The 23,785-nt window shown below is 42.9% G+C and overlaps 1 protein-coding gene across 2 annotated transcripts in view; it reads left to right on the top strand.

The window, feature by feature from the left end:
• The first annotated feature begins 263 nt into the window (after positions 1-263).
• Positions 264-23,785, top strand: part of DEF6 (DEF6 guanine nucleotide exchange factor) — a 54,784-nt gene continuing 31,262 nt past the window's right edge. Inside the window, exon 1 of one of the 2 annotated variants that reach the window (XM_035122028.2) lies at positions 264-453. In XM_035122028.2, the coding sequence (XP_034977919.1) occupies positions 358-453 (96 nt within the window). In that variant the 5' untranslated portion in view covers positions 264-357. The remainder of the gene's footprint in view (positions 454-23,785) is intronic. The other variant, XM_035122026.2, reaches the window with a different exon arrangement.

The following is a 23,785-nucleotide window of genomic DNA, read 5'->3' on the forward strand; positions in this document are numbered from 1 at the left end:
CCTTGATGAAAAAGAGGACGGGTAGAAAACATGAGCGACATGCCAAATCTGAATGTTGTTGGACTCGAATACAAATTGGACTCCCGCTAGTGTTTAAAGACGGGCGAACTTCCTGCCTTAAAAAAAGATTTGCATTCATTGTTCTTTGCTCAATTGCACTGAACAACGAAAAGGGGGAAGGAAAAAGAGCGAGAAGGTGGCGCGCAAGCTCCCCGAGCGTCGAGGCGACAGGAGGCGCTGCGGCTCCAGGGCGCCCTCGCTGCCGGCTGCGCGGCGAAAGAGCGGCGCGTTTCCTGAGCAGCCCGAGGGAGGATCCTCCCCGCCGAGCCAGCAGACTGTCCGCAGGGCGCTCGAGCCATGGAGTTGCGAGCCGAGCTTCTAAAGTCCATCTGGTACGCCTTCACCGCCCTGGACGCGGAGAAAAGCGGCAAAGTGTCCAAATCTCAGCTGAAAGTAAGTGGAAGCGGGGCGAGGGAGAGAGGAGGCGGAGGCGGCTGCCTTCTCCATCAGAGCCCGCGGCGGGCTTGGGGAGCGCACTCCGCTTGCCCCCAGCAGGGCTGCCGGGCGCTTTGGAGGGCAACTTCGGGAGCGAAAAGAAAAGAACCCCCCCTCCACAGCTGTGGTGGCGACTTAGGGTTGTGTGACTGCTCGTGAAGGCGGGGGATATCTAAGGAGTCGTGTTCTTCTCTTTTTTAAGTAAAGGGAAGGGATAAACATCATGCACTTAAATGTTCTGGTCTTTTAAATATGCCTTCCCCCTTTCTCTGCATTGGGGTGTTTAAGCATGTGCGTGTTAGAAATAGACATTTGCCTTCTTCCTGTTGAATTTCCTCTGCCCTTTTCCGAGGCAGCTGGTTGCAAATGCTGCGTTCCTACCCACGCTCTCTACCGATCTCATAGCTGGCTGCTTTTAAAATGGGGCAAAGGTTGTGCAGAATGTGGGTTCTCTCCCCCCCCCTTACAAAAAAGCGTTTCTTTCTCTCGTTCCTTCTTCTCAGTAATCTTGTTGGGTGGGCATGAATGATCTTCTGCTGAGTAGACAAGACTCGCTTTCTTTAAAGGGGCAAAACGAAGAAGAGCAAAACTCTCCTTCCTTGTAAAATCCTTGTAAACTTTGAAATAGCAACAAAGGCGGTGCTTTGAATTACAATGTGGACGCTGGGATTTGCTTAATCACGGTTTTAGGAGCGGGGGAGATGGCAGATGAGATGCAAATGCATGCAAGCCCAGCCAAAGTAGGGCAGAAAAGATCTGAGGAACGCTTGATGCAAATAGTGGCGACACCTTGTGAAATCAACACAAGCCGATGAGCGTAAGTGATAAAGGCTAAGGCTGTCTTCCTGCACTGCTCTTACATAAAGTGGCGGCTGAACCAGTGGGGAAACTGTTTTGCCCCCTCTGGACCACCATCCTTAGCCCTTGAGCAGTGACAAATGAATGTAAATGCTGGGCAGCTGCCCGGCATCCCCAACTGTTTGCAGAGAACTCCCACGTTGCTGTTGCTGCTGCTGGTGGTTTTTTATTCCTTCCTAGAGTTTACCCAGAAATGCCACAGCGTCTCAAATGTGCTTTTGCTCCCGTGCAGTTGTACATGACTTTTGAGAAAGTATTTGCTTGTGTGCTTTTTTAAAAAAGCAAAAGTGTCTAGTATGAAAAGGAGCACTGATGAGGGCCTGTCTCTGTTTATTTGCACACGCTGGCCTTGCAAGGCGGGAAGGGTAAAGAGCAAAACAAACAGCAGCATTGAGCCATTGCAAGAATTACATCACTGCCATTTCTTCATGGAATCTTGCTGAGAGCAAAAAGGGGTTGTGTGGTTGTGTTAGCAACTTCTATTCCTTGGTTTAAACGCTGCAAAAGCACAGTATATTTATAAGTAAAAGCATTCTTTGTGGTTCCTTTTTACACATTATAATTACATTGCTACAGTTTATGAGCACAGGTCAAGCAGTCCCTTGGGGTGTGTGCGTAAGCAGTGGGATCTGTGCCTTTTGACATACATCCATAATACAGCAAAATATTTAAGTGTTTCTAATGATCAGTGGGCTGAAAAATTTTATTCAGCTATACTTTTCCATTGATAATGTTTTATTTTTAGAAATGCAGTGTTTTATAAATGTAATTACTACCATAATGGATACAATACCAGTCAAATTAGATAGCTGGAATGGATATACAGTAATGCCAGTCAAATCAAGAATTGAAGTTGTAATTAACTCCTTTTAAGTGACTATCCATAGGAAGCAGATACTTTTATGCACATGGTTTTTCAGGCATACTAAAATTAATGTTAATGTCTTCTGCTACCTCTGTTTATAAATTTAATAAATAGTTAAAATAATAATGTATCTTCTCCATCTTCTGCCTCCTCTTATTATTATTATTTTTATTATGTGTATCACTTTCCCTTCTCCAGCACGTCCCTAAGTGGATTACCACAGTCTAAAATTCAGAATCTAAAACAGTTAAAACAGATCACAATCACAGAAATAGAGTGGATCCTTTTAAAGCACACTAACAGCACCATTCTGTTATTGTTTATCTAGAATTAAGTTCTACTCTATTCAATGGATCTTGTTCCCCAGTAAGTGTGTTTTAAGATTACAGCATAAGGAGACTTTTCTAGATCTCCCCCTCCCTTATAGTTCTGTTACATTTGGCTATATGTAGCACATAACAGTAACATGACATACATTTTAAAATTTCATTTATTAAATCTAAGTCAAATGTTGGTGTTGGAAATATTTCCAGGAAATGTTTGGACTTTTTCTGGAAAATCACTAATGATGAAAACCACTGAGTATGTAGAGCCAGTTTCGTGGCCAAGAAATACAGGTGTGCCTGAGCCATTATTACATGTGGTCTGAAGTCCCTGTTCGAATGATATTGTAGAGTAGGAAAGAACCTCAAAGTTTATCTAGTAACTAGGTCAACCCCCCAACACAGGAAATCCACTGCGACAGCATCCCTAGTTGGTGGCCACATAGCCTTTGCTTATAAACCCTTGAGGTTATGTGCCATACATCAGGGGTTCTTAAACAATGGTCCATGGATCCCTAGGAAGTCCATGGATGAGCTTCAGGGGGTCAGTGAACTGGGTACATAAAAATATTCAGTTTTTAATTTGCTTCTGCTACATTGAAAAAAGGTCTTTGTGGAAAAAATATGGGGAGGGATTCCAGAGGTTTCATCAGATGGTCAAAGGGATCCAATGACCTCAGAAAGTTTAAGAACCATTTTCCCCCGTACATAATTAGACAGTGTTGTTAACTATAGAATTGCTTTACACACGTGCCAGTGTTAGTGCTTTAACTACTTTTATGCGAGTGTGCTGCTCATTTTGTGCTAGTAAAATCACTGAAATTAAGCACCTTTTGGAGCATTTGAATACGGATGATAATGTAAAATAGGTACTATGAGTAACGGAATAACACTGTATACTTAACCAGCAGGACTCAGTTGCTTCTCATCTTACTAATTTCTTTAACTTTAGAGTAGTTTCTTCAACAATGGAAGGAAAAAATGAGTGTGCATTCTGTGTGGCGCTCCCCTTGGGCTTGGTTTGAAAACTCCCAACTGATGCAGAATGTAGCAGCCAGACTGCTGCTGAGGGGGCACCTGGCTGACAAAATGTGACACAGTTGTGAAAATGTCTGCATGGGCTATTTTATTTATTTCATAAAAACTATATACGTACTGCTTGGTGGTAGAAGACTTCAAAGCAGTTTATAAAAACAATAAAACCACAAGATTATTATTAAAAACAATAAAAATCAATAAATTAAAAACACATCAACATTCAAAATATCTGGTAGGGATATTTACTACCAAGCCAGATTCAAGGTCTTGATATTCATTTACAAAGCCTTGAACAAATTAGGTCCAGGGACTGCCTGAACCATTATATCTCAGTTCAGTCACTGAGATTGTCTGTAGAGGTGTTGCTGGTTGTCCCCTGAATTGATGGAGCTCATTTGACATAGACAGGAAACCAAGTGTTCAGTGTCATCAGCCTAGCTCCTTGAAATGCTCTTCCAGTAGAGATTCAGAAGGCATCTTCTATGTTTACCTTCAAATGTTTACTGAAAACTTTTAGATGCTGTCAGGCTTATGCAGACAATTAAGAAAACATCTTCTGAAACAGTTGAAGATCTGTGATTTCAAATTCTTACGTTACTTTTACTGTACATACAGAATTGTGGTAAACTGATATATATTGGCCAGTGATCATGGAAGCTGTGGTCCAGAACATCTAGAAGGCAACTGCTGCAATAGGTGATAATTTTCTCAGCATGGGGATACAGTGAGTGGCACACCTGCTATGCAGCTGTTAAAAGTGCAGGAGCCCTGCTGAGGAGGAAAGTGGTAATTCTAAGTATCTGATAACGTAAACAGGCTCCTTTTTGTGGTGTCCCCCCCCCCCCCGCCGTTTATGGTTGTGCTGTGCCTCACAGATATGCTTCCTGTGGGTATGCAGAAATGATGGTTCCAGTGTCAGCAATAAGATTTTTCTTCCTGTTTAGTTGCACACAGCTCTCGCTTCTTTAGAAATCTACACAGTTAGGATTGTGCATCTGTGAAACCTGGTGATTTCAGAGCTGGTGCTCATAGGTAAAATATTTTTTTGAGTTGGCTGGAGACCTTAGAAATCCACGTGGAGTAAATTTGAACTTGGTGGCTATAATGAACCCCTGATTCCTGTAAGATAGTTTGCTGCAGCACTGCATTTGAATATGCTGTACTTCCATGGTTAAAGCAATGCTCACAACTTGGTGATAAATGCTGCTGAGCTTACAAAGAGCTTACAATGAGTTGAGATTATGACTGCCACTCTGAGACTGCCGTCCTAAGCACGCTTACTATGGAATAAGACCTGTTGTATTCGATAGAGATCACTTTTGAGTAAACATGTTTAAGAAAGTGCCATTAAAAAAAAATGATTCCTTTAAAAAAAAAATCGCCTATTGCCAAACCAAACTTAAGTTTGCACACAACTGAGCAAATCCATGAATGATAATTTCATGGCTTAGTTGCTGGAATGTTCAGTGGTGCTGAGGACTGCCTTAGACCAGGGGGGTGGCTAACCTGTGTCTCTTGAGATGCTGTTGGACTACAGCTCCCATGAGCCTCAGCTAGTATGGCCAGTGGTCACAGATGATGGGAGTTGTAGTCTAATAACTCTTGGAGGGCAACAAATTAGCCACATTGGACTACAGTATATGCTAAGAACAAACAGGAGATGCCTACCGGTACTTCCATCATGCTCTGAAAGTACCAGGCATTAAAACAGAGTACCTTCTGCATGGAAATCATGTTCTGCTTATGGTCTCTTCCGTGATAAAACCGTAAGTGTACCTCTTGACTTGTACAAGCCTGTTTTCAAAGCCAGTAATCAAGTGAGGGACCTACAATGGCCATGTTTGAACATAACAATAAGCCAGATTTTCTATTTTACCTTAGTTTACTTTGACTGAGCAGTGTGCTGGTGCATCCTGCCCTGTTGTTTCTGCTTTGCTCTTAGTCTGGCAAGAGCAAAATAAGCAAACTAGAAAACCTTGATACCCTATTATGTCTGAACCAGGTATTGTGGATTGTTTCTCTTGAACAAGCCATGATCGCTAGCTAACCCTAAAACATGGCCTGTTGTTGACTTGCTGGCATTGGCTTGTTAGGGAACAGCAAACTATGACCCCTGGTTTGATTTTAATGGGAAGCCAAGGCTTCCTGATTTATTTGTTCTGCTCATGCCAGGGGGGAAGCAGAGTGGAAGCAATCGGGCAGCACGTACCAGCACGTTGCTCATTTACAGTAAGCCACAAGAAGCCAGAAAATATTACATGGGAATGCAGTCAGTGTTAAGAATATGAGTGTCTCTCTGCTTGTGCAGAATGCCTTTTTCCAACATCTGCTTTTAAGTGAGCAGGACTTCAAGAGTGAAGTATGGGGACTAATTGCAGCCATCAGCAGCCATTAACAGCCATCTACAGGTTTACCACTCCCATCAGCCCATCACCCATTCCCACCCACCCCCACCACCCTCTGTATATATATAGGGTCTGACACTTCTGTTTCTAGTGTATCTGAAGAAGTGTGCATGCACACGAAAGCTCATACCAAAATATAAACTTAGTTGGTCTTTAAGGTGCTACTGAAGGAATTTTTTTATTTTGCTTCGACTCAGACCAACACGGCTACCTACCTGTAATGGGGTTTTAAGTTAGGCTTAAGCTGCCAATTCTTTCATTTTTCAAAATTATCACCTGTTTAAAACTGCATCTCCCAGCCTGCTTACCTCTAGAGCCCTTTTCTCATAGCAGGTTCACTAATACATTTTTAGAGCCAACATTATAGCAAAGTCTACGCGAACAGAGGTTGCAACTGCATTTGTGGCTTCCTGGGCTGTTTAGTAAGGGGAATTTTTTGCCGGCAGGGAGCCACCTTACTGTTGCCGCTGTATCTCCATTAAGCTTTGCATGTTGCAACAAGGAAGTTTTCACGTGATTTGAACTTTCCTCCATTTAAATTCCAGTAGTTTTTGCATCTTATGAATCTTCTTATCTAACTCATCACCTGATTAGTGAAATCATAGTCACTTTATTGTACAGACTGTAGTTTATTTTAAATTTGCATGTAAGAACACAATGAATCAAAATAAATAATTTGTTCTATAAGTGGTGTGCAGGAAATATCTTGAAAAGATTTTGCATTTTCCTCCTCTCACTCAGTAGAGCGAATGCCTTTTCTAGAATGGTGGTTGCCATGTGCAGTTCTGATAAGTACTTTTACAAAAAAAAAACCCTACCGGTAATTTTAAAATGTGCTTCCTGGTTTATCAGGGGCACCCTTTTTAAACTGATCAGCAGTGGTGTCGTAACGGGGGGGGGCGGGGTGGTTCACCCTGGGTGCCATGTCTGGGGGGGGGTGACAAGAAGGCACGTGCAGTCACGAACAGTCACCGTGCCGCCACGATGTGGAGGATCCTTTCTTTGAGGCTGCAGCCGTGAGCAGAGGATCCCGGCGCTGGTGGTAAACTGCTATGTACAGCTCATGCGCGGCGTCACACACATGCACTGTACGTAACACCGCCGCACATGCGCTGTACATAGCGGTTTGCCGGTGGCAGCGCTCGAGCGCCATACGGACAGCGGTGGGATCCCTCAGTCATCGCTACAGCCGCATGTAGAGGATCCTCCGTTCACAGCTGCAGCTGTGAGCAGAGGATCCTAGCACTGTCCATATGGCGCTGGAACACCACCGGTGGCAAATTGCTATGTATAGTGCATGTGTAGTGTCACTACGTATGGCGCATGCGTCGTACCTAGTGACGCCGCACATGCGCCCTACGTAGCGACACCCCACCACCAGGTGTAACAACGCCTTTGTTCGCCCCTGTTGGTCAAACTGTTTTGAATTGATGGACAAGAAATTCCAATCCAAACCCAAGTTTAGGCCTAGCTCCCTTAGGTCATAGTTTAATGCAAGGCAGTAGGCAGTAAGGAGCACAACAAACTGGTAAGCGCAGGACAGGGGTAGTAAAAGTGATGCCCTCTCAATATTGTTGGACTCCACCCAGAGCCAGATCAGCTCATAAGGCAGGGTGAGGCCACTGCCCCCAAGGTGGCATCCCCATGGGCCACCAGCCTGCCTTGCCGCCTCTGCCAGTGCTGGTAGTGGAGAAGTGGTGCCGCCATTGGTACCCATTTGGGCAAGATTGCGTTCATTTTGGGTGAGATCTTGCCTCAAATTGGTGATGTCAATAGGCAGAGAGTTCCAAAGTGCAGTTGCTGCCATGCTAAACGGTCAAGTTCTTACCAATGTGGAGCGGGTATTATGTAGCACCTGAAGACTGAATTACTGCATTGCACTTTATGTGGGGCTTCCCTTGCTGTTGATCTATAAAGAGTAGTAGTTTATAGAGAATGTTGCAGCACAATCGCTGACAAGAGAGTCTATCATCATATTGCACTCCTGCTCAGAGATCAGTGCTGGTTGCTGATTAGTTTCCAGGCCAAGTTCAGAGTTTTGCTATTAGTATATAAAGGACTTAAAAGCTTTGGACTAATTTACTCAGTGGATCACTTGAGTAAGTGATGGGCCTACTCCAACCGTTCAATCTGCAGAATGTCCAATTTACAGGTGCCACAGAATATAATCTGTATTAATGAGGATTTGATCTTTTTTTGTGTGGCAGCCTTTCTCATCACTTACTATGAGACATTAAGCAGGAACCTTTGCTGTATAGTTTTGGACACACGCAGTATACCGGTAATTTAGTTACCCATATTTTACTGATTTTATCTACTGTATATTTTAATAGTAATCTTTACTTTTGTTTTGTAAATGGTTTTGTGGGTTTTAACTGTTTCCGTGGAGAGCTCTTTGATTAAGTGGTTGATAAATCTCTCTAAATAAAGCAATCCCTGGCCATTGGCTCTTCTAGCTGAGGCTGATGGAATTTGGAGTCCAGAGACATCAGGAAGGCACCCCATTGGCTACTCCTGCATAAAATGGCATAATATTATAATAGTAACAAGTGGGACCAGCAACAAAACATTCAGGACACTCCATTCCCTCCTCATCTTCCACCAAGTCAGTCATCATTCCAAGTCAGTCTCCCCCTCCCAATATCTTGTGTGCTTCTGCAAATCTTGGGGTTTCCCCATTCAATGAATTGTACCATTTTGCTACATAAGGATCAACACTCAAAGAACATGTCCACCATTGCTGTATGAGATACAGTGGTACCTCACAAGACGAATGCCTCATGCAACAAAAAACTCGCAAGACGAAAGCGTTTTGCGATCTTTTTGTTGGCTCGCAAGACGAATTTTTCTATGGCCGTGCTTCGCAAGACAAATTTTTTTCTTTGCTTTGTTTAAATTGGAAAACCGCAAGACGAAATTTTTGCAATACAAAACGACTCGCGGAACAAATTAATGTCGTCTTGCAGGGCATCACTGTATGCTGTTTGCACAATGCTCAACAATGGGTCACTTGACCCTCCTCTCCATCACCCTTCTCTGGGCTAGTCCTTTGCTGGCATGTGGGATTGTAAAAAGGGGCAAAAGGAGGAGATGCTGAGCCATCACCATCTGATCCACCCATGCATCTTCTCCTAGTTTAGGATTTGGCCATAAGATGATTGAATTGAATGTAGAGAGCTTAACTAAGCTGACGGTGGTAAGGTTACCCAACAGAAGTTCAAGAATATCATAATGTTTCACCCACGCAATTCAAGTCTACTTTTAAGTATATTCTGAATTCCCTGGTGCAGCTTCTAAGTATGGGCAGGAGTCAAGGGACCTGTTAGAATCTACAGCAGAAGGAAAAGCTATTTTTTTGCCCAAATTTTCAAGTAACCTTAGGTTACTCCTTAGGTTACTCCTGGCTGTTGATCATAAGCAGTTTTTCTGCACAGTTATTCATTACAAAACAGGGAGGGGAGCCAAGCAATAGAAGCAGCATTGTTATTTTATTTCTTAACATCATTTTTATTCATTTTCATCTTTAAACTATTTTACATGGTTGCATTAAGATATATCTTATGTTTACATTAAATTAGAGCCTATGGCATGCAGCAATGGCAGGTCTACTCTATGCAGGTCTACTCTACACTGTATTGAAGAAAGATTTTACCTGGGCTAATCTTTCTTGAATAAAGTGTATTTTATTTCAGCCTAGATTATATATCTTCTTGTTATCAATGACCTGGAATGATGTGTGCGTGTGTCCTGTGACACAAATGTCCAGTTGGTCATGTGGAAGAAGGGAGAAAACTTTGCAGCTCCTCAGTAACCCCCAGATGCTTGGTAGAGGAGCTTGTTGTGTTTGGGTTCTTCTCCAGTAATGTCCATACCATAACCAATCACAGATAATGTGCTTTGACAAACTGATTTCTGCTTGTGTTTGCTTGAAGTGGGGAGCTTGTGACAGACTAAGCACTCCAGACTCAAGCTGTGACTCATCCTTGAAATTTCCCTGATAGCTGGTGGTCTTCAGCTAAAAGAATAGGTGTGTTCTTGGTATTACTTATACAGGGTGAGTCCTTTAAAAGAGGCCCATGGATATAGATTACACATGTTCCATGGGGCCTCTTTTAAAAGATTCACCCTGTATAACTACCCTAATTGAGAAAGCCTAGACAGCAGGTGAGGTGCTAGATGACTGAAGATGGGCAAATGCTGCCCCAGTCTTCAGAAAACTGGGATTGTGTGGGTGGGAAGAAAGTTCCAGCAAACTGCAGACTAGTCAGCCTGACTTTTATACCAGGAAAGATAACCAGAAGAGTTTGTAAAGTACTCAGTCTTTTTGTTAAAGTTGTGGTTGGTAGGAGCCAGCATGGATTTGTCAAGAATCAATCATACCAGACTAATCTTATCTCTCTTTTTTTAATTGGCTTACTGGTTTAGTGGATTTTGGAATGTGTTGTGGACATAGTATATCTTGAGTTCAGCAAATCATTTGATAAAGTTCCCCATGATATTTTGGTTAGCAAATTAGTTAAATGTGGTCTAGTTGATAGTATTGTCACAACTGTTGGGAAATGATGCCCAATGATACCCAAAGCTTTCTCATTTATGGTGGTTCATCACATTGGAGCAAAGTTTAAGGGGGGGAGCAGCACAAGACACACACTCTCTCTCTCTTATCAATTACTTAGGCATGGAGGGATTCCTCATCAAATTTGCAGATGGTGCAAAACTGGGAGGGATAACTTTACACCTCCAAGTTGGGAATAAAATTCAAAATAAATTTGACATCTGCAGCGGAGGAGGGATACGTAGCTTGGCAGCAATACATGTGAAATGATCTTGGAATTGTACTTGGTCAGAACTGAATGTGAGTCATCAGGGTGATGTGGCTTCAAAAAAGTCTAATGCCATTTTAAGGGTTTCAATGTAACTATAGGGCAATATTCAACTAAATAACTGCACGAGTGGAATGACTTGTGCAATAGCACTCCCCTTCCTCTGTCCTCCTGTGCAGGCCCAGCACAGTCCCCAAATCAGCTCTGTAAGGTTGGGTAAACCCTGAGAACACATGAGGGGGAGGAGAGGGGGAAAACTCCCACTGTGCAAGAGGAAGTTGTCTGCTCATGCAGGAAAGTACTTTGTGCTACATCGAACCTACCGGTAAGTTTTCCAAACCATGGGAAGTAATTGTTTCAGTTTATTCTGCACTAGGCAGACACCATCTGTATCCAGGTTTGGGGCACTGGACTTCAGAAAAAGGATACAGTCGCTCCCGAATGCCTTGGGAATCGAACGTTTTAGCTCCTGAACGATTGAAAACCGGAAGTGAGTGTTCCAGTTTTCGAACGTTCTTTCGGAAGCCAAACGTCCAACGGGTCTTCCAATTGGCTGCAGGAGCTCCCTGCAGCCAATCAGAAGCCGTACTTTGGAAGTCGAACGTTTCGGAAATTGAGCGGACTTCCAGAACAGATTCTGTTCGACTTCTGAGGTACGACTGTATAGACATGTTGGGATGGGTTCAGAGGAGGGCAACAGAAAACAAGTCCTGTGATAAAAGCTTGAAGGAACTGGGAAGAGAAGACTGGGGGGGGCATGCCTGTTCTGATATGGAGCAGCTGTTCACAATCTTGGGTGCACAGGTATTTTAACTGGAGGGGCCAGGGATTGAACCTGGGACCTCCTACTCTGTGCTACTGAGCTACAGCACCTTGTTCAGGGTTTAAGCTGTGTTTAGAGCCCATCTTTTCATCTACTCTCTTCCATTTCTTAGGTGGAATTCAGATTGAGAGTGAGCGACTTACCCAAGGCCATACTACTTTTTGTGTCTTATTGAAATACCACCTGTTCCTCCAAGGAGCCTTAAGGTGGTGTACATGATTCTCTCCTCCCCATGCTATCCTCATAACAACCCTGCGAGGCAGGTTATGCTGAGGAACAGTGGCTGGCTCAAGGTTAGCCACTGAGCTTTATGGCTTAGTCCCAGAGACTCAGAAAGTAGCAAACTCCTCTTCTGTTAGAGGCATTTAAGCAGCGACTGGAGGATGTCACGAATGTTTGCAGCAGATTTATTGTATTGGCAGGTAGTTTTACTAGATGACTTTTACGGTCCCTTCCAACCTTATGATTCTGTGGCATGTGCCCATGTGCCCCAGGTCCAGAAAATAGGCAAATTGGTATTGTATATTCTGACATGGAAGAAATGTGACATTTTCACCAGACAGATGGTCGGAACATCCATTTCTCTGTTCCTCACAACAGAATCAAGGCCTGTTGAATCTGTTCTTCATCCTTACCCCCTATAATGCTGAAATCCTTTGCAATCCTTGCCCCAGGACTCACCACATGTCAGGGAAGGAGTTCGCCTCCTCTGACCATTTTGGAGCATGTCTTCCCTCTGTGTTACAGAACTTCAGTCTGCTAACCCTGGGTTTTGCCACGAATGCAGCGTCTTGTCACCTTTTAACATGCAAGGCAAGCTCCAGATCTGAAGCTAGAAGGATCATTCCAGACTCCTGCAGTCGCCTCCAAGCGTCCCCAACCAGGGAGAAGAAAAGGAGCTTCATTCTCCTTTTGCATTAAACATTCCACCCCTGAGTCATGCTGGCGCCTGTTGCAGAGCACGGTTCTGTGCCACACAAAAGCCGATTATAGTGCCACATTCAGCTTAGAGAAACGAGTCCAGTGTGCTGCAGATATGGGGAAATGGCACCAGAATGCATATCTACCACCTGCCTTGAAGCAACGAAGCAACAAAGCTGTATTTTTCGGGGCAGATTAAAGGGGATTGGAGCTCACGACCAAGTGTTCAGGGTATGGGGGTGTATTTTAATCAGTTGTTCTAATCAGTTGTTCCTAACTGCTACCACCATTCATGGAGAGTGGTGGATACAAATAAATAAATACAGGAGCATGCACACCCTCGCAGTTTCTGTCCTAGGTGCCTCTGCTTTGAAAGATGTTAGGTAGCAGGGAATAAGGAAGAGCTATGCCTGAATCCCTTGGAGAACCACTGCTGGTCAGAGAGTAGGCAGGGATAGGTTATATCAGGGATAAGGTATAAAACAAGCATCCCCAAACTTCGGCCCTCCAGATGTTTTGGACTACAATTCCCATCTTCCCCAACCGCTGGTCCTGTTAGCTAGGGATCATGGGAGTTATAGGCCAAAACATCTGGAGGGCCACAGTTTGGGGATGCCTGGTATAAAAGGTAAAGGACTCCTGGATGGTTAAGTCCAGTCAAAGGCGACTATGGGGTTGTGGCGCTCACCTCGCTTTCAGGCCGAGGGAGTCGGTGTTCATCCACAGACAGCTTTCCAGGTCATGTGACCAGCATGACTAAACTGCTTCTGGCACAACGGAACACCATGACGAGTGCCAGACCGCACGGAAACACCATTTACCTTCCTGCCACAGCTGTACCTATTTATCTACTTGCACTGGCGTGCTAGGTTGGCAGTTGCCATATCAGGCTATGACCCTTCTACTAGTCCACAACTCTCATCATCACTGGTGGACCATCCTGTTTTGGGCTGATGAGTCCAACAACATATTGGAGAGGCACATCCCTGAGCGCCTGGCACATTATAAAGCAGCTCCTTGTTTTTTGCACCTTTCTTTTTCAGCCTGTGTTTAGCTTAGGGTGTCCCATCTTTCCTCGTATCCCTTGCATTTTTGACATTTCATTCTCTCTTGTTTATGCCTTCCATATTGTGGTGGTAAAGTATGTAGGTGTCATGCTTGTCTCTCACGTTGAGCTGGTCCTGTACCTGCCCAGGTTCATATGCCCTCTGTTGTTGCTATGACTGAATTCAGCCTCAATCTGCAGCACCCACGGAACATGACAGGGTTGCAATTTCACTGAGCATATTCCTGTACCTACCTGTAAGAGCAGGAACCTCAGGGGCCCAGTCCAGGATTTGGAGGGGATCTTTTATGTTCTTAGACAGGGCATGTGACTGGAAAAACAGTGAAAGAGGAATGCATATTTGGATGTGTCTAATTACTGAGCCGGGCCAGTAATCAACAAGTCTCCTACCCAGGAGGCACTGGACTCGCACAGCTGCTGCTATGAATTAGAGCAAAGAACACTGTGCGCTCCAGCCCATCAAGTGATCTCATACAGAGGAGACGTTGTCACAACCCAGATTACAACTCTGTGTCTGGGGTTGGGAATGCCAGAAGAGGCAGGGGAAAGTATGTGTGCATGTTTAGCAGCCAGCACATCACTCAGCCTTGGAATCGGCCCATGCACATCCCTCTGGAGACACCTGGCCTAGCCATGCAGGCTTGGACACTGGCTGAACTGTTGACTCACATAAAAGCAGGAGTGTCAGTGTGTGGGAGCAGAAGGAAGTGTATTGCTAGGTGCGAAATCAGCCAAAAATAGACCAAAGAGGGGAAAACCTTCCTGATCATTCAAAGTCAACGTAAGAAGGCACTTTGTCAGTAGCTGATCCTTTGCTAACTCCAGCCTAGTGCTGTAGCCATGGTATGTGTGTCTGTCCACCCATGCCTCTTTCTCTCTTTGCTAGCCTCTGTGACTCACTCAGAGATATTTTGGACCCCTGCCCTGAATTTTCAGCTTTCATTTACAGTACTAAGGTTTGTGTCTGCTTTAGGTGGCTGCAAGAGGCCAGTGATTTTAGAAATGATGGGAGGGAAATCTGTGAAATTGACAAAGTGCTGGGATAGGTGGCATCCCATGCCCTGGTAATAACTGAGGCAGGGGAGCTGCATGCCTTTACACATGTCTCCATGTGTGCATGTATGTATGTATGTATGTATGTGAGAGTTTGAAATGGCCACATGCACATCTAGCATGTGGGGGTCTAGTTAAGGGTGAATGTGGCTGTCAGGCCAAAAAAAATATTACCCACCCTTGCTATAGCTTTTAAAAATTTATTCACAGACTGATAAGGGGAAATGTTTGGACAAGTAGGCGCACACATTTAGCCTCCCCGACACTTTCCCTGATGGGCTTGTACTGTGCTTACCAGGTTCCTGTGTTGGGCAGGAATCTCGGGCCCATGGCATTAGACATTATTGAGAAGAAGGCCCTAAATGTGTAGAGCTATATGTCCTCCAAGTGATTGTGAACCCTGATCAGCAAAGGCTCCCAACCAATGGAGAAGCCCTAAGTATGTACTGTACACACAGTGTCCTGGCAGCAAGCAGAGTCTACAGCAGGCATCCCCAAACTTCGGCCCTCCAGATGTTTTGGACTACAATTCCCATCTTCCCCGACCACCGGTCCTGTTAGCTAGGGATCATGGGAGTTGTAGGCCAAAACATCTGGAGGGCCGCAGTTTGGGAGTGCCTGGTCTACAGATATCAGTGGGTAGCTTAGCCATGCAGGTGGCAGGTAGGGTCAGATGGGTGTTGCAGGACCTTGGATAGCTCCAAGCAAATAACTTGCTACCCTTTCCAGGCTCCACCCCTTCTTGAAGCGGAGAGTCTCAGCGCTCATCCACATGTTTCTAGACACAGGCCCAAGCTTTAAAGGTCCGTGTCCGAGCGCTTTCCTACCTGCCTGTGCTTTCCCCACAGAAACCTGCTCTGAAAGCAATTATGCGGAAAACCCAAATTGCTGTTTGTTCCAATTTAACATTAAAGAATGGGGAAAGTGGTGGTGTAAAAAAGAAAAAGAAAGGCGCTCGGACACAGACCAAGAAACTACAGACAAAGAACTGAGTGGAGTGCAGGAAGCCTTAAATACCTTGGGAACAGACCTGAGGGAAGCCTATATGCTCCATCAGGCCCACCCCCAAGGGGAGCCCTGCCTCCAAGCCTGTGTGCTATTGACCAATCTGCAGGCAGGTTTGCATCCACTTCTGGTGAGGTGAGCGTTAAGCCTCCTTACTGGCCAGGCAGCCTGCAGCACCACAGAACTGGATAAAGGTGACTCGCCTTTTGCCCCACGCTTTCTAGGCCCTCGTGTTATCATCAACTGAGGCCCTTCTTCATGTGCCTCTTCCATGTGAGAGGTCTGAAGGGTGGCATAAGGAGAACAGGCTTTTTCTGTGTTGGCCCCCCATTTGTGGAATGCTCTCCATAGGGAGGCTCACCTTGCATCTTCATTCTATATCTCTAGGTTCCAGGCGAAAACCTTTCAACAATCTATGGCTTTTTAAATGTGTTTGTGGGAGGGGGTTTGTTGGTTTGTTTCTGTTTTTGTTTTATCGTGTGTTTTTTATTCTCATTTTGTATTTTTCTGTTGTGAACCACCCTGTGATCTTTTGATGAAGGGTGGTATGTAAATTTAATAAATAATAGTAGTAAGGGTGAGTCAGTAGGTGGACTGCATGCTGTGATGGAAAAGTTTGGTTTTTGCTGGGCAGGTTGGTTCACCAAGTGTTTTCTTTTTCTTTTTTCCCCCTACCAGCAAATGGGGGTTAACAAACGACAGCTTCTGATTGTCCGGGGTTCCAGGAGGGAGAGTTGAAAAGGAGAGGATTTGGAGAGACAGTTTTTAGGTTGGGATAGAGGTTGGGAGATAGGGAGTGAGAGGAGAGAGAGCTGGTTCTGGGTAGAAACGTCCACTCTGAGGAATATATCACAAGCTAGAGAAAGGAGTCTCTGAGCTTAGTGTGAAGGACAGTATATGGTGTCCTGTAAGAGTAATTAGTCCAGGAATTAACTGGGAGGCTGAGGCTGAGCCAGGAGAAGTAGAAGCTGTGAGAATACAGTCTACTTAGGACTCATTCCAGTCAGGAGGGGAGAGATTCTTCTACAAAAAGAGAAACCAATTAAGAGGGGTGTGGTGATCCCTTGGGTCTGTTACTTGGAGTACCTCAGGAGTAGGGTAGTCAAAGGGGTGTGTAACTGACAGGAAGTACCACCTTGTTTAAGAAACAAAGTATTAAGCAGCAACAGTTGTGCAATAACTGAGAAAGAACGGAAGTGAAATAACATTAGAATCGGAAGTATCCTGTGTTTTACCCACTTTGTGTCATAAAATTTCTATGTTTAATAAAATCTTTCTTGTTTATTTGATCAACAAATTATTAAATTTTCCCTCACACAAGTCCCCCACAAGATAATCTGGGGTAGTTTGTAGGAATTCAGGTAATTGGTGTTCTGTGAGGTGGGTGCACTATATTTAAGTGAGGGTGGGCCCAACGGCACCAGGGGGGGAAGTGCTGTTGCACCACCACACATGCAAGCTCTGCAGTGCCCGAAATAACAGTGTGGGGCTTGCGCCTGCCTGCTACCTCCCCCTCAGCCACCCTACGGCTGAGGGGGGGGCAGCGGGCGGACTCCTTGGAGACTCTGCACAGCGTGCTCTGCCCTGGCTCAGCCCGCCCTGTGGGCGGCTTGTACCACCCTTGGGTGCAGGGCACACACCGCCCCAGGTGCCTAAGCAGCTAGCTACACCGCTGCTTAGTTCTCCAAATTATGCACAGCCAACGTTGCATGGCCAATAGCAACAAGCCCACACTGCCCCTTCACACATTAACCAAATGGAATGCCCCTTCTATCTCTACGAAGAAGTCCTTGATTGCCCCCACTCCGGCCTCTGTTTTCTGTAGGCCATTGTTTGAATTTGCATGAACATATTTAGCAGCAGAAATGCTGAGTCATCAAACCACAGTTGTACAATTTGGCCGATGCTAAAGTCTTTATTTCATATCTTTTGTTGCTTGCATTTTAAGAGTGGATGAAGAAACTAGATTTGGTAAGTTTCATTACTTTGTCTCCTTTTTGCACTTTTGAAAGGGCATGCTAGTTTGGTGCTGTAGAAAGGTAGCAGATACAGTAGTTAAATTTGTTGTTTTTAAGACTTGTTTGCTGAGAGGGGAAAGGGCAGGTGCTTGTAGGATTATTATTTATTTATTCTGCCTTGGGTGCCAAAATAACTTGGTTGATCTTGGGTGCAATGCATCTTGACAATTGTTGCAGGTGGTGGTGGTGGTGCAGGGAGAGAGGCCCATTTGTTGCCCTATCTCAGACAGCAACATTCATAGAGAATTATTACCCATCTGGCTAGGTTTCCCCAATACAAAAATATAAAAACATAGTCAAACATCAAACATTAAAAACTTCACGATACAGGGCTGCCTTCAGATAATGCTATGACTACTGATTATGGTGGCTATATATGGTGTGATCTGTCTCTGAATAGCAGTTGCTAGGGAGTAACAGTGGTGAAGGAATATGGCCCTCTTGTTTTGCCTGTGGGCTTCCCGTAGGTGTCTGCAGTGGAGGCTAGTTCATTAAGGCGAATGGTTCACTTCCCCACTCCAGTCTACTCACAGCCAATCTTCACTTGCCGACCTCCTTAATTACAACTAGTCCAGAGGTGGCACTGCCTGTCAGAGCCCTCCTTCATAGACTCTAATGTTGCTGTTGTAAAAATTTTGCAGAGCTACACGGCCCTAGAATTAAGTGGATCCTTGACCCAGGAAGAGTCCAGGTATCCTGGCAAGCAGACAAAGTTTAAGCGTCTCCTGCCCACCAAATAACAGAGACCAAACCAGGACGTGCGAAGCAAGGCACTTTTATTTTTGCTGTTGCAACAGGGTCCTTCCTCTCACACAGGAGAACAAGGAAGGAACCCCAAACAAAGATGTCTTGCCCTTAAAAAGAGATTTGAAATTGGTTTCAGCCCACCCCCCAGAAGCATCATCCATATGTCACAGAAGGGGTGTAGCCCAAGACCCCCCCTCCCTAGATTCATCATAGGTACATCATGAAAGGGGAGGTCTGGTGGCAGTAATCTGAGCACCCTGGACCCTGCCCCCTGCCCCCAGAACCTAATCAACAAAATTGAGAGATATTTACATTTCCCTGTTTCCCAGCCAAGTTAATCACACCCTTTTGTCTGGCAGTCAGGTATCAGGATGCCAGGGATTATCACTTTAATTCCTGAGACAATGAGAAGGTTCCCCCCACCCCCCTTCTTCCTTGCAGAGGAACACCTGGTCAGAGAGAGTCAAAATGGTGTCAGTCAGGCCTGTTTTCCTGTGCTGCTTCAGACATGTTTCTGTACATTCATGTACATGTTTTATGAACAATTATTATATATATATATGACCTCAAAATTCTTATAACAATATCCCCCATTTGGGGCTATAATTTTTCTTAAAAATTGTTGCCCCACAAAAGAATAACCAGATGTGTTGTTTTAGTACTTTGGGAGAAGCATTTCTCAAAAATGGTCTACGTATTTCATTTAACAGGATGGTCCACCAATATTGACTGGAAAGTGCAGTTTGTTTGTTTACCCTTTTGTGTGTTCTTCAGGTGTCAAAAGCTAGCTCTCCTCTGGTTGCACACCTCCATCGTGGCACAACAGCAACAATCCCTGGTGAATCCCCTTAGGGCTTTCATATTGACCATGTCGCCTGGCACCCCCCATAGCTGCCACAGGTTTGGACATGTCATGAGAGAGATGCCTTTGCCTTGGGCTTCCTATGGGCCTTTATTATAGGCTCTGGCCTTGCACTGTAGGGAGTTGCCCAGTTGCTCTTAAAGGAAGAAAGCTACTTGCACCTTGGATACACTTGCCCAATTAGAACTGACCCAATTAGAATTTATACAGCCCCATAAAACATGTCCAAATTAGTCAAATTTAACTCTAAAAGGGATCATTCCTGTTAAATCAAGACATAAATACCTTCATTTATCTGGTGTTTCATGGATCTTGGGGCTTATTCTTGGTAAAATGATTTAAAACAATCTAAAATTGTGTAAGAAGGCTGGCACACTGCAGAGTGCCAGGTGGGACAAGAAAACGTGGTCATAAGTTGATCTAATCTAAATACTGGACTATGCAATATCCTGATCCTTTAAAAGGCATACAATAATACAAAAAAAATCATTGGGACACTATACATTAAACATAAAAAAACAATTAAACACAAAATTGGTTCACCCCCCCTCCTTGTGGAAATAACATACTGTCAGACATAGTTCAATGTTTCTGTCGAATATCACACAACATAAAACATAATCATATATCAGTTGTATGTCTTGAGGCCATCATGATCTTGAGACAATTCCGGCTGCTTTTAAATCCTAGGGCACAGAGTCTTGAGGTCAAGGAGAGAGAATGTCCTTGCAATTCACTTTCCCCCTTTGTCCCAAAGTCATTTGACACATTTCAGTGTTCCTATATAACACATAATGCACAAAACCTTCAAATTATTAATTATACGCCACTTGTATATCTTGAGGCAATCAGGTGAACTTGAGATAATTCTTGCTGCTTTTGCATGTATCTCCAACAAGGGGGTTTTCTTGTCTGCCTTCGAGTCACTGGGAGGAAGTTAACAGTACTTCTATGCCAGCACTTCTAAACCTTGCTGAAACGTTATAGCTTTCTAGGTCCTCCTTCTTAGGTTGTGATCAAAGAGATAAAATGTCAATTTGGTTTCCTGTAAAACATCCTTTTGAAAATAGGCCTGCAGGGGGTTGGGGTCTGAAGATATAATTAGTTAAAAAATAATAATAATAAATAGTATAATAATGATAAAGTCAAGAAAGGGGAGAATATTCTAGAAATTTCTTCTTGGGAAGCTGCAAAGAATATAAGATCATAGTTAAGCATTTTATTCATCTAAATATTATTATTATCATTCATATTTAATTACTGCTGTTATTGTCTGCTCAGTCAGTTTAATTTACTTCACCTAGTTTGGCTGTGGAGGAAACAAAGGACAAAAATTTTGTTAATTAGGACACAATCGATAAGTTATTAACATTTTCCTTATGTGGTTCTGAATTCTCTTTGAGGTTCACGTATCTTGTTTGAAAGGGATTAATATTATTATTATTATTTACAGGAAAGAATGAGTTAGATGCTACATTTGTATGTACAGAAAGAAAAAGTAGAAATACCAAAAAAAAGATACAAAAATAAAATAAAATTTAGATTACCACTCACACAACAATTTTTCAAATGAAATTGGACTTGACACAAAGATATCAGATTTTTTTTTAAAAAAGAATTATCATTAAATAATACAAAGACATTATAAATTGGAGAGGAACCTTAAAGATCTGAAGGTGAAATATCCAATTAAGATGGAAAAATGGTAAAATAACGGAAAAAGCTTTGAAATTCATCATAATAAGAAATACTCAGGCAAGACTACCTGACAAAATACAGTCACAAAACAATACCTGGTTATTGTTAGAATAATTTCATAGACATAATGGAAAAACTGATTTAATAAATGGAAGCAGATTATTTATAAGCTAAAGAGAAGCGCCAAAGAGAAATGAAATTACTGTTTGTATCTCCTCACTCCTCACTTTTTCTTTCTTTTTTTTTTTTGTGCTGTGGAAGAAAAAAATTGGCAAAACACTCAATCATTGCTACATTAGAAAAGGGAGGGTTATATTAACATAGGGTAATGCTTCGGGGTGAAATGCAAATGAGAGATAAGTATCCATCCTGAGTACCTGCTAGGAAAGAAATGGAGCCTTTTGTTTGCATAGTCTGTCAACTGGTAGACAGCAATTTTCTATGAATTTCCAAGTGTGGAGGGGGCTTGTTTAGGTGGCGTCCCCCCCCCCATTGGGAGATAATTTTGCATTAAGGTTCTGAAAGAATTTCTCTGCACACTGAATCTCAGTATCCTGCTGGAAAGGGAAAATTATTTCATGTGAAAATCAGTCAGGAAATGTTCCTAAAATGTACAGAGTTTTGCATGTTGAACTGGAATTGGCAGCTTCTAAACAGTTGATGGTTCTCAATGGTTCTTTATCTATTTATTTATTTTTACATAAAGAAATTTAAATTTAAGTTTCATGTGCAAAGCATAACCTTGAACCTCTTAATTAATTTATAAACTACTCAAGAGACAGACTTATAGTAGTACTCTGCTATTTATACCTGTGGAAAGAATCTGGCATGTTAAGATTTTGAAACTTGGCAACCATTTAACTTTGATGGACCAGTAACATACATGAGGTTGTTTTCCCTCAGTGGTTCAAAGCTTTACATTAAGAAATTTGAATAATATTTCATGAGCAGATTATAACCTTTTCGCCCCTTAGTTTAAACCTCCTTTTTCTCCTCTATTTTCCTCTTCAAGCTGACATAGCCTCTGTGCATGTACAGAGTTCATGATTCGGCAGTCTATTATACCCTTTTTTTTTTTTTAAAGTGCTGTACCTCTTGACAACATTACCATCTGAATAAAGGAAGGGAAGGGGAAAGAGTAGATTTTAAAGTAGGGTTAGATTTCAAACAAAAGATAGAAACATAGCAGTGTTTTTTTTTTCAGAGCCAGTTTAAATTCTTTTTCCTTGTTTGGAGTCCTAATACAATTTGATACATTGTTTCTTGTTTCTTGCTGCTTAAGAAGCAGGCTTATAAACCTTAAACTAACTTGGAAGCTGCAATAAAAGTTGGGTCAGATTAAAGTCCTAATGAAGTCACCAAATAAACACCTCATACCCCAGGCAAAATAAATCTTGATTTGCCCCCTTTATCTACAGGGTTCGGGGTGAATTCGTAATTGCAAATGTTTTCGTTTGTTTGTTTGTTTTTAATTAATTTATTACAGCCATGGCAGACTAAATTCTCTGCCCCTTTATCTATGGGTAATATGGCCATAGAGCCAGAATTCATAAAATCCTTTGCATTCTCATTGATTTTCAGCCTTACCAATTCCAGACAAAATTTTCTGGCCCTTTATTTACTTGAACTGTTGGCTGGAGTTTTGCAGTTAAAAAAAATAGCTGACAATATGGTGGAAAAAATAACACCAGACATTCATTTTCAATGCATGATATACCATCTCTACCTCTTTCTGAATGGCACCTCAAACTCTTCATGCCAAACTTTAAAAATCTATCTTTCCATCCTTCTCCACCAAAGAGTAATGCTTGACTGAATTCAGGCCATTTCACTATACCACCAGGGTTTAAACTCACTTTTCAGTGCTTACAAACACATTTTCTCTCCCTCCTTTTTCTAAGTTTGGAAAGGGTTGGAAGGGATCTTGAGTAATCTAGTCCCCCCCTTCTGAAATATGGGGATCTCAACACTATCACTGCCCTTAGGATACACATACATTTGAGTACAGACGCCTGACTGGGAAGGAAACACAGGCTATGCCCTATCACGGAAGCACATGTGTGTACTAAGGGAAAAATAAGGAAGGGGAAGATTAAAAGTACCAACGTTATATAGAAGCCTTTAGCAAACCTTAAGATTGGATAAAGATTGGGAAATGTTCAAGACTTTCATATGTGCTTAAACTTTAAACCTTAATAGACAACGTGATAAAAACTTATATAATCACTCCATAAAAAAAAACAATTACACTCTTGTTCCAACTCTGAAAACCAATAATCTTTCCTTGCCAGAAAGCAGAGCTGGGCTGAATTTCAACCCATCACCACATCAGACACATTGCCTTTCACATAGCTCTAAAATGGGGGTTAGAAGGGACCCTGAGGTCATTTAGTCTAACCCTCTAAGATACAGGATTCACAAGATTTGAATGAAAATACCAACTTTATACAGAACCCTTGAGCAGATGAGTTGTTTTTTTCTTAAGAGACTGATATTAGGAGCCCAACAATAACCCTTCTGTCCAACACAATTGAAGTTAAAACTAGACTCAGATAGACAATTCCTGGCTATGGAAGCTCTACCTTTGACAAACAAATCACCTTTATTGGAATAGCTGTTCAATTTTCCTTTAGTCAATATTCATCTAGTCACTTGGAGAAAGACTCCCCTTTGGAGCCTCTCTCAATAACAAACATTTGCACACCTCATTCTCATATTTATAATGTTTAAGATTGATCGGTTCAACATTGTTTCTATACTAGAAATTTAAACAAGTTGGCAGTTT

Source organism: Zootoca vivipara, chromosome 7, assembly GCF_963506605.1.
Source record: "Zootoca vivipara chromosome 7, rZooViv1.1, whole genome shotgun sequence".
In the NCBI taxonomy this organism is placed as follows: Eukaryota; Metazoa; Chordata; class Lepidosauria; order Squamata; family Lacertidae; genus Zootoca; species Zootoca vivipara.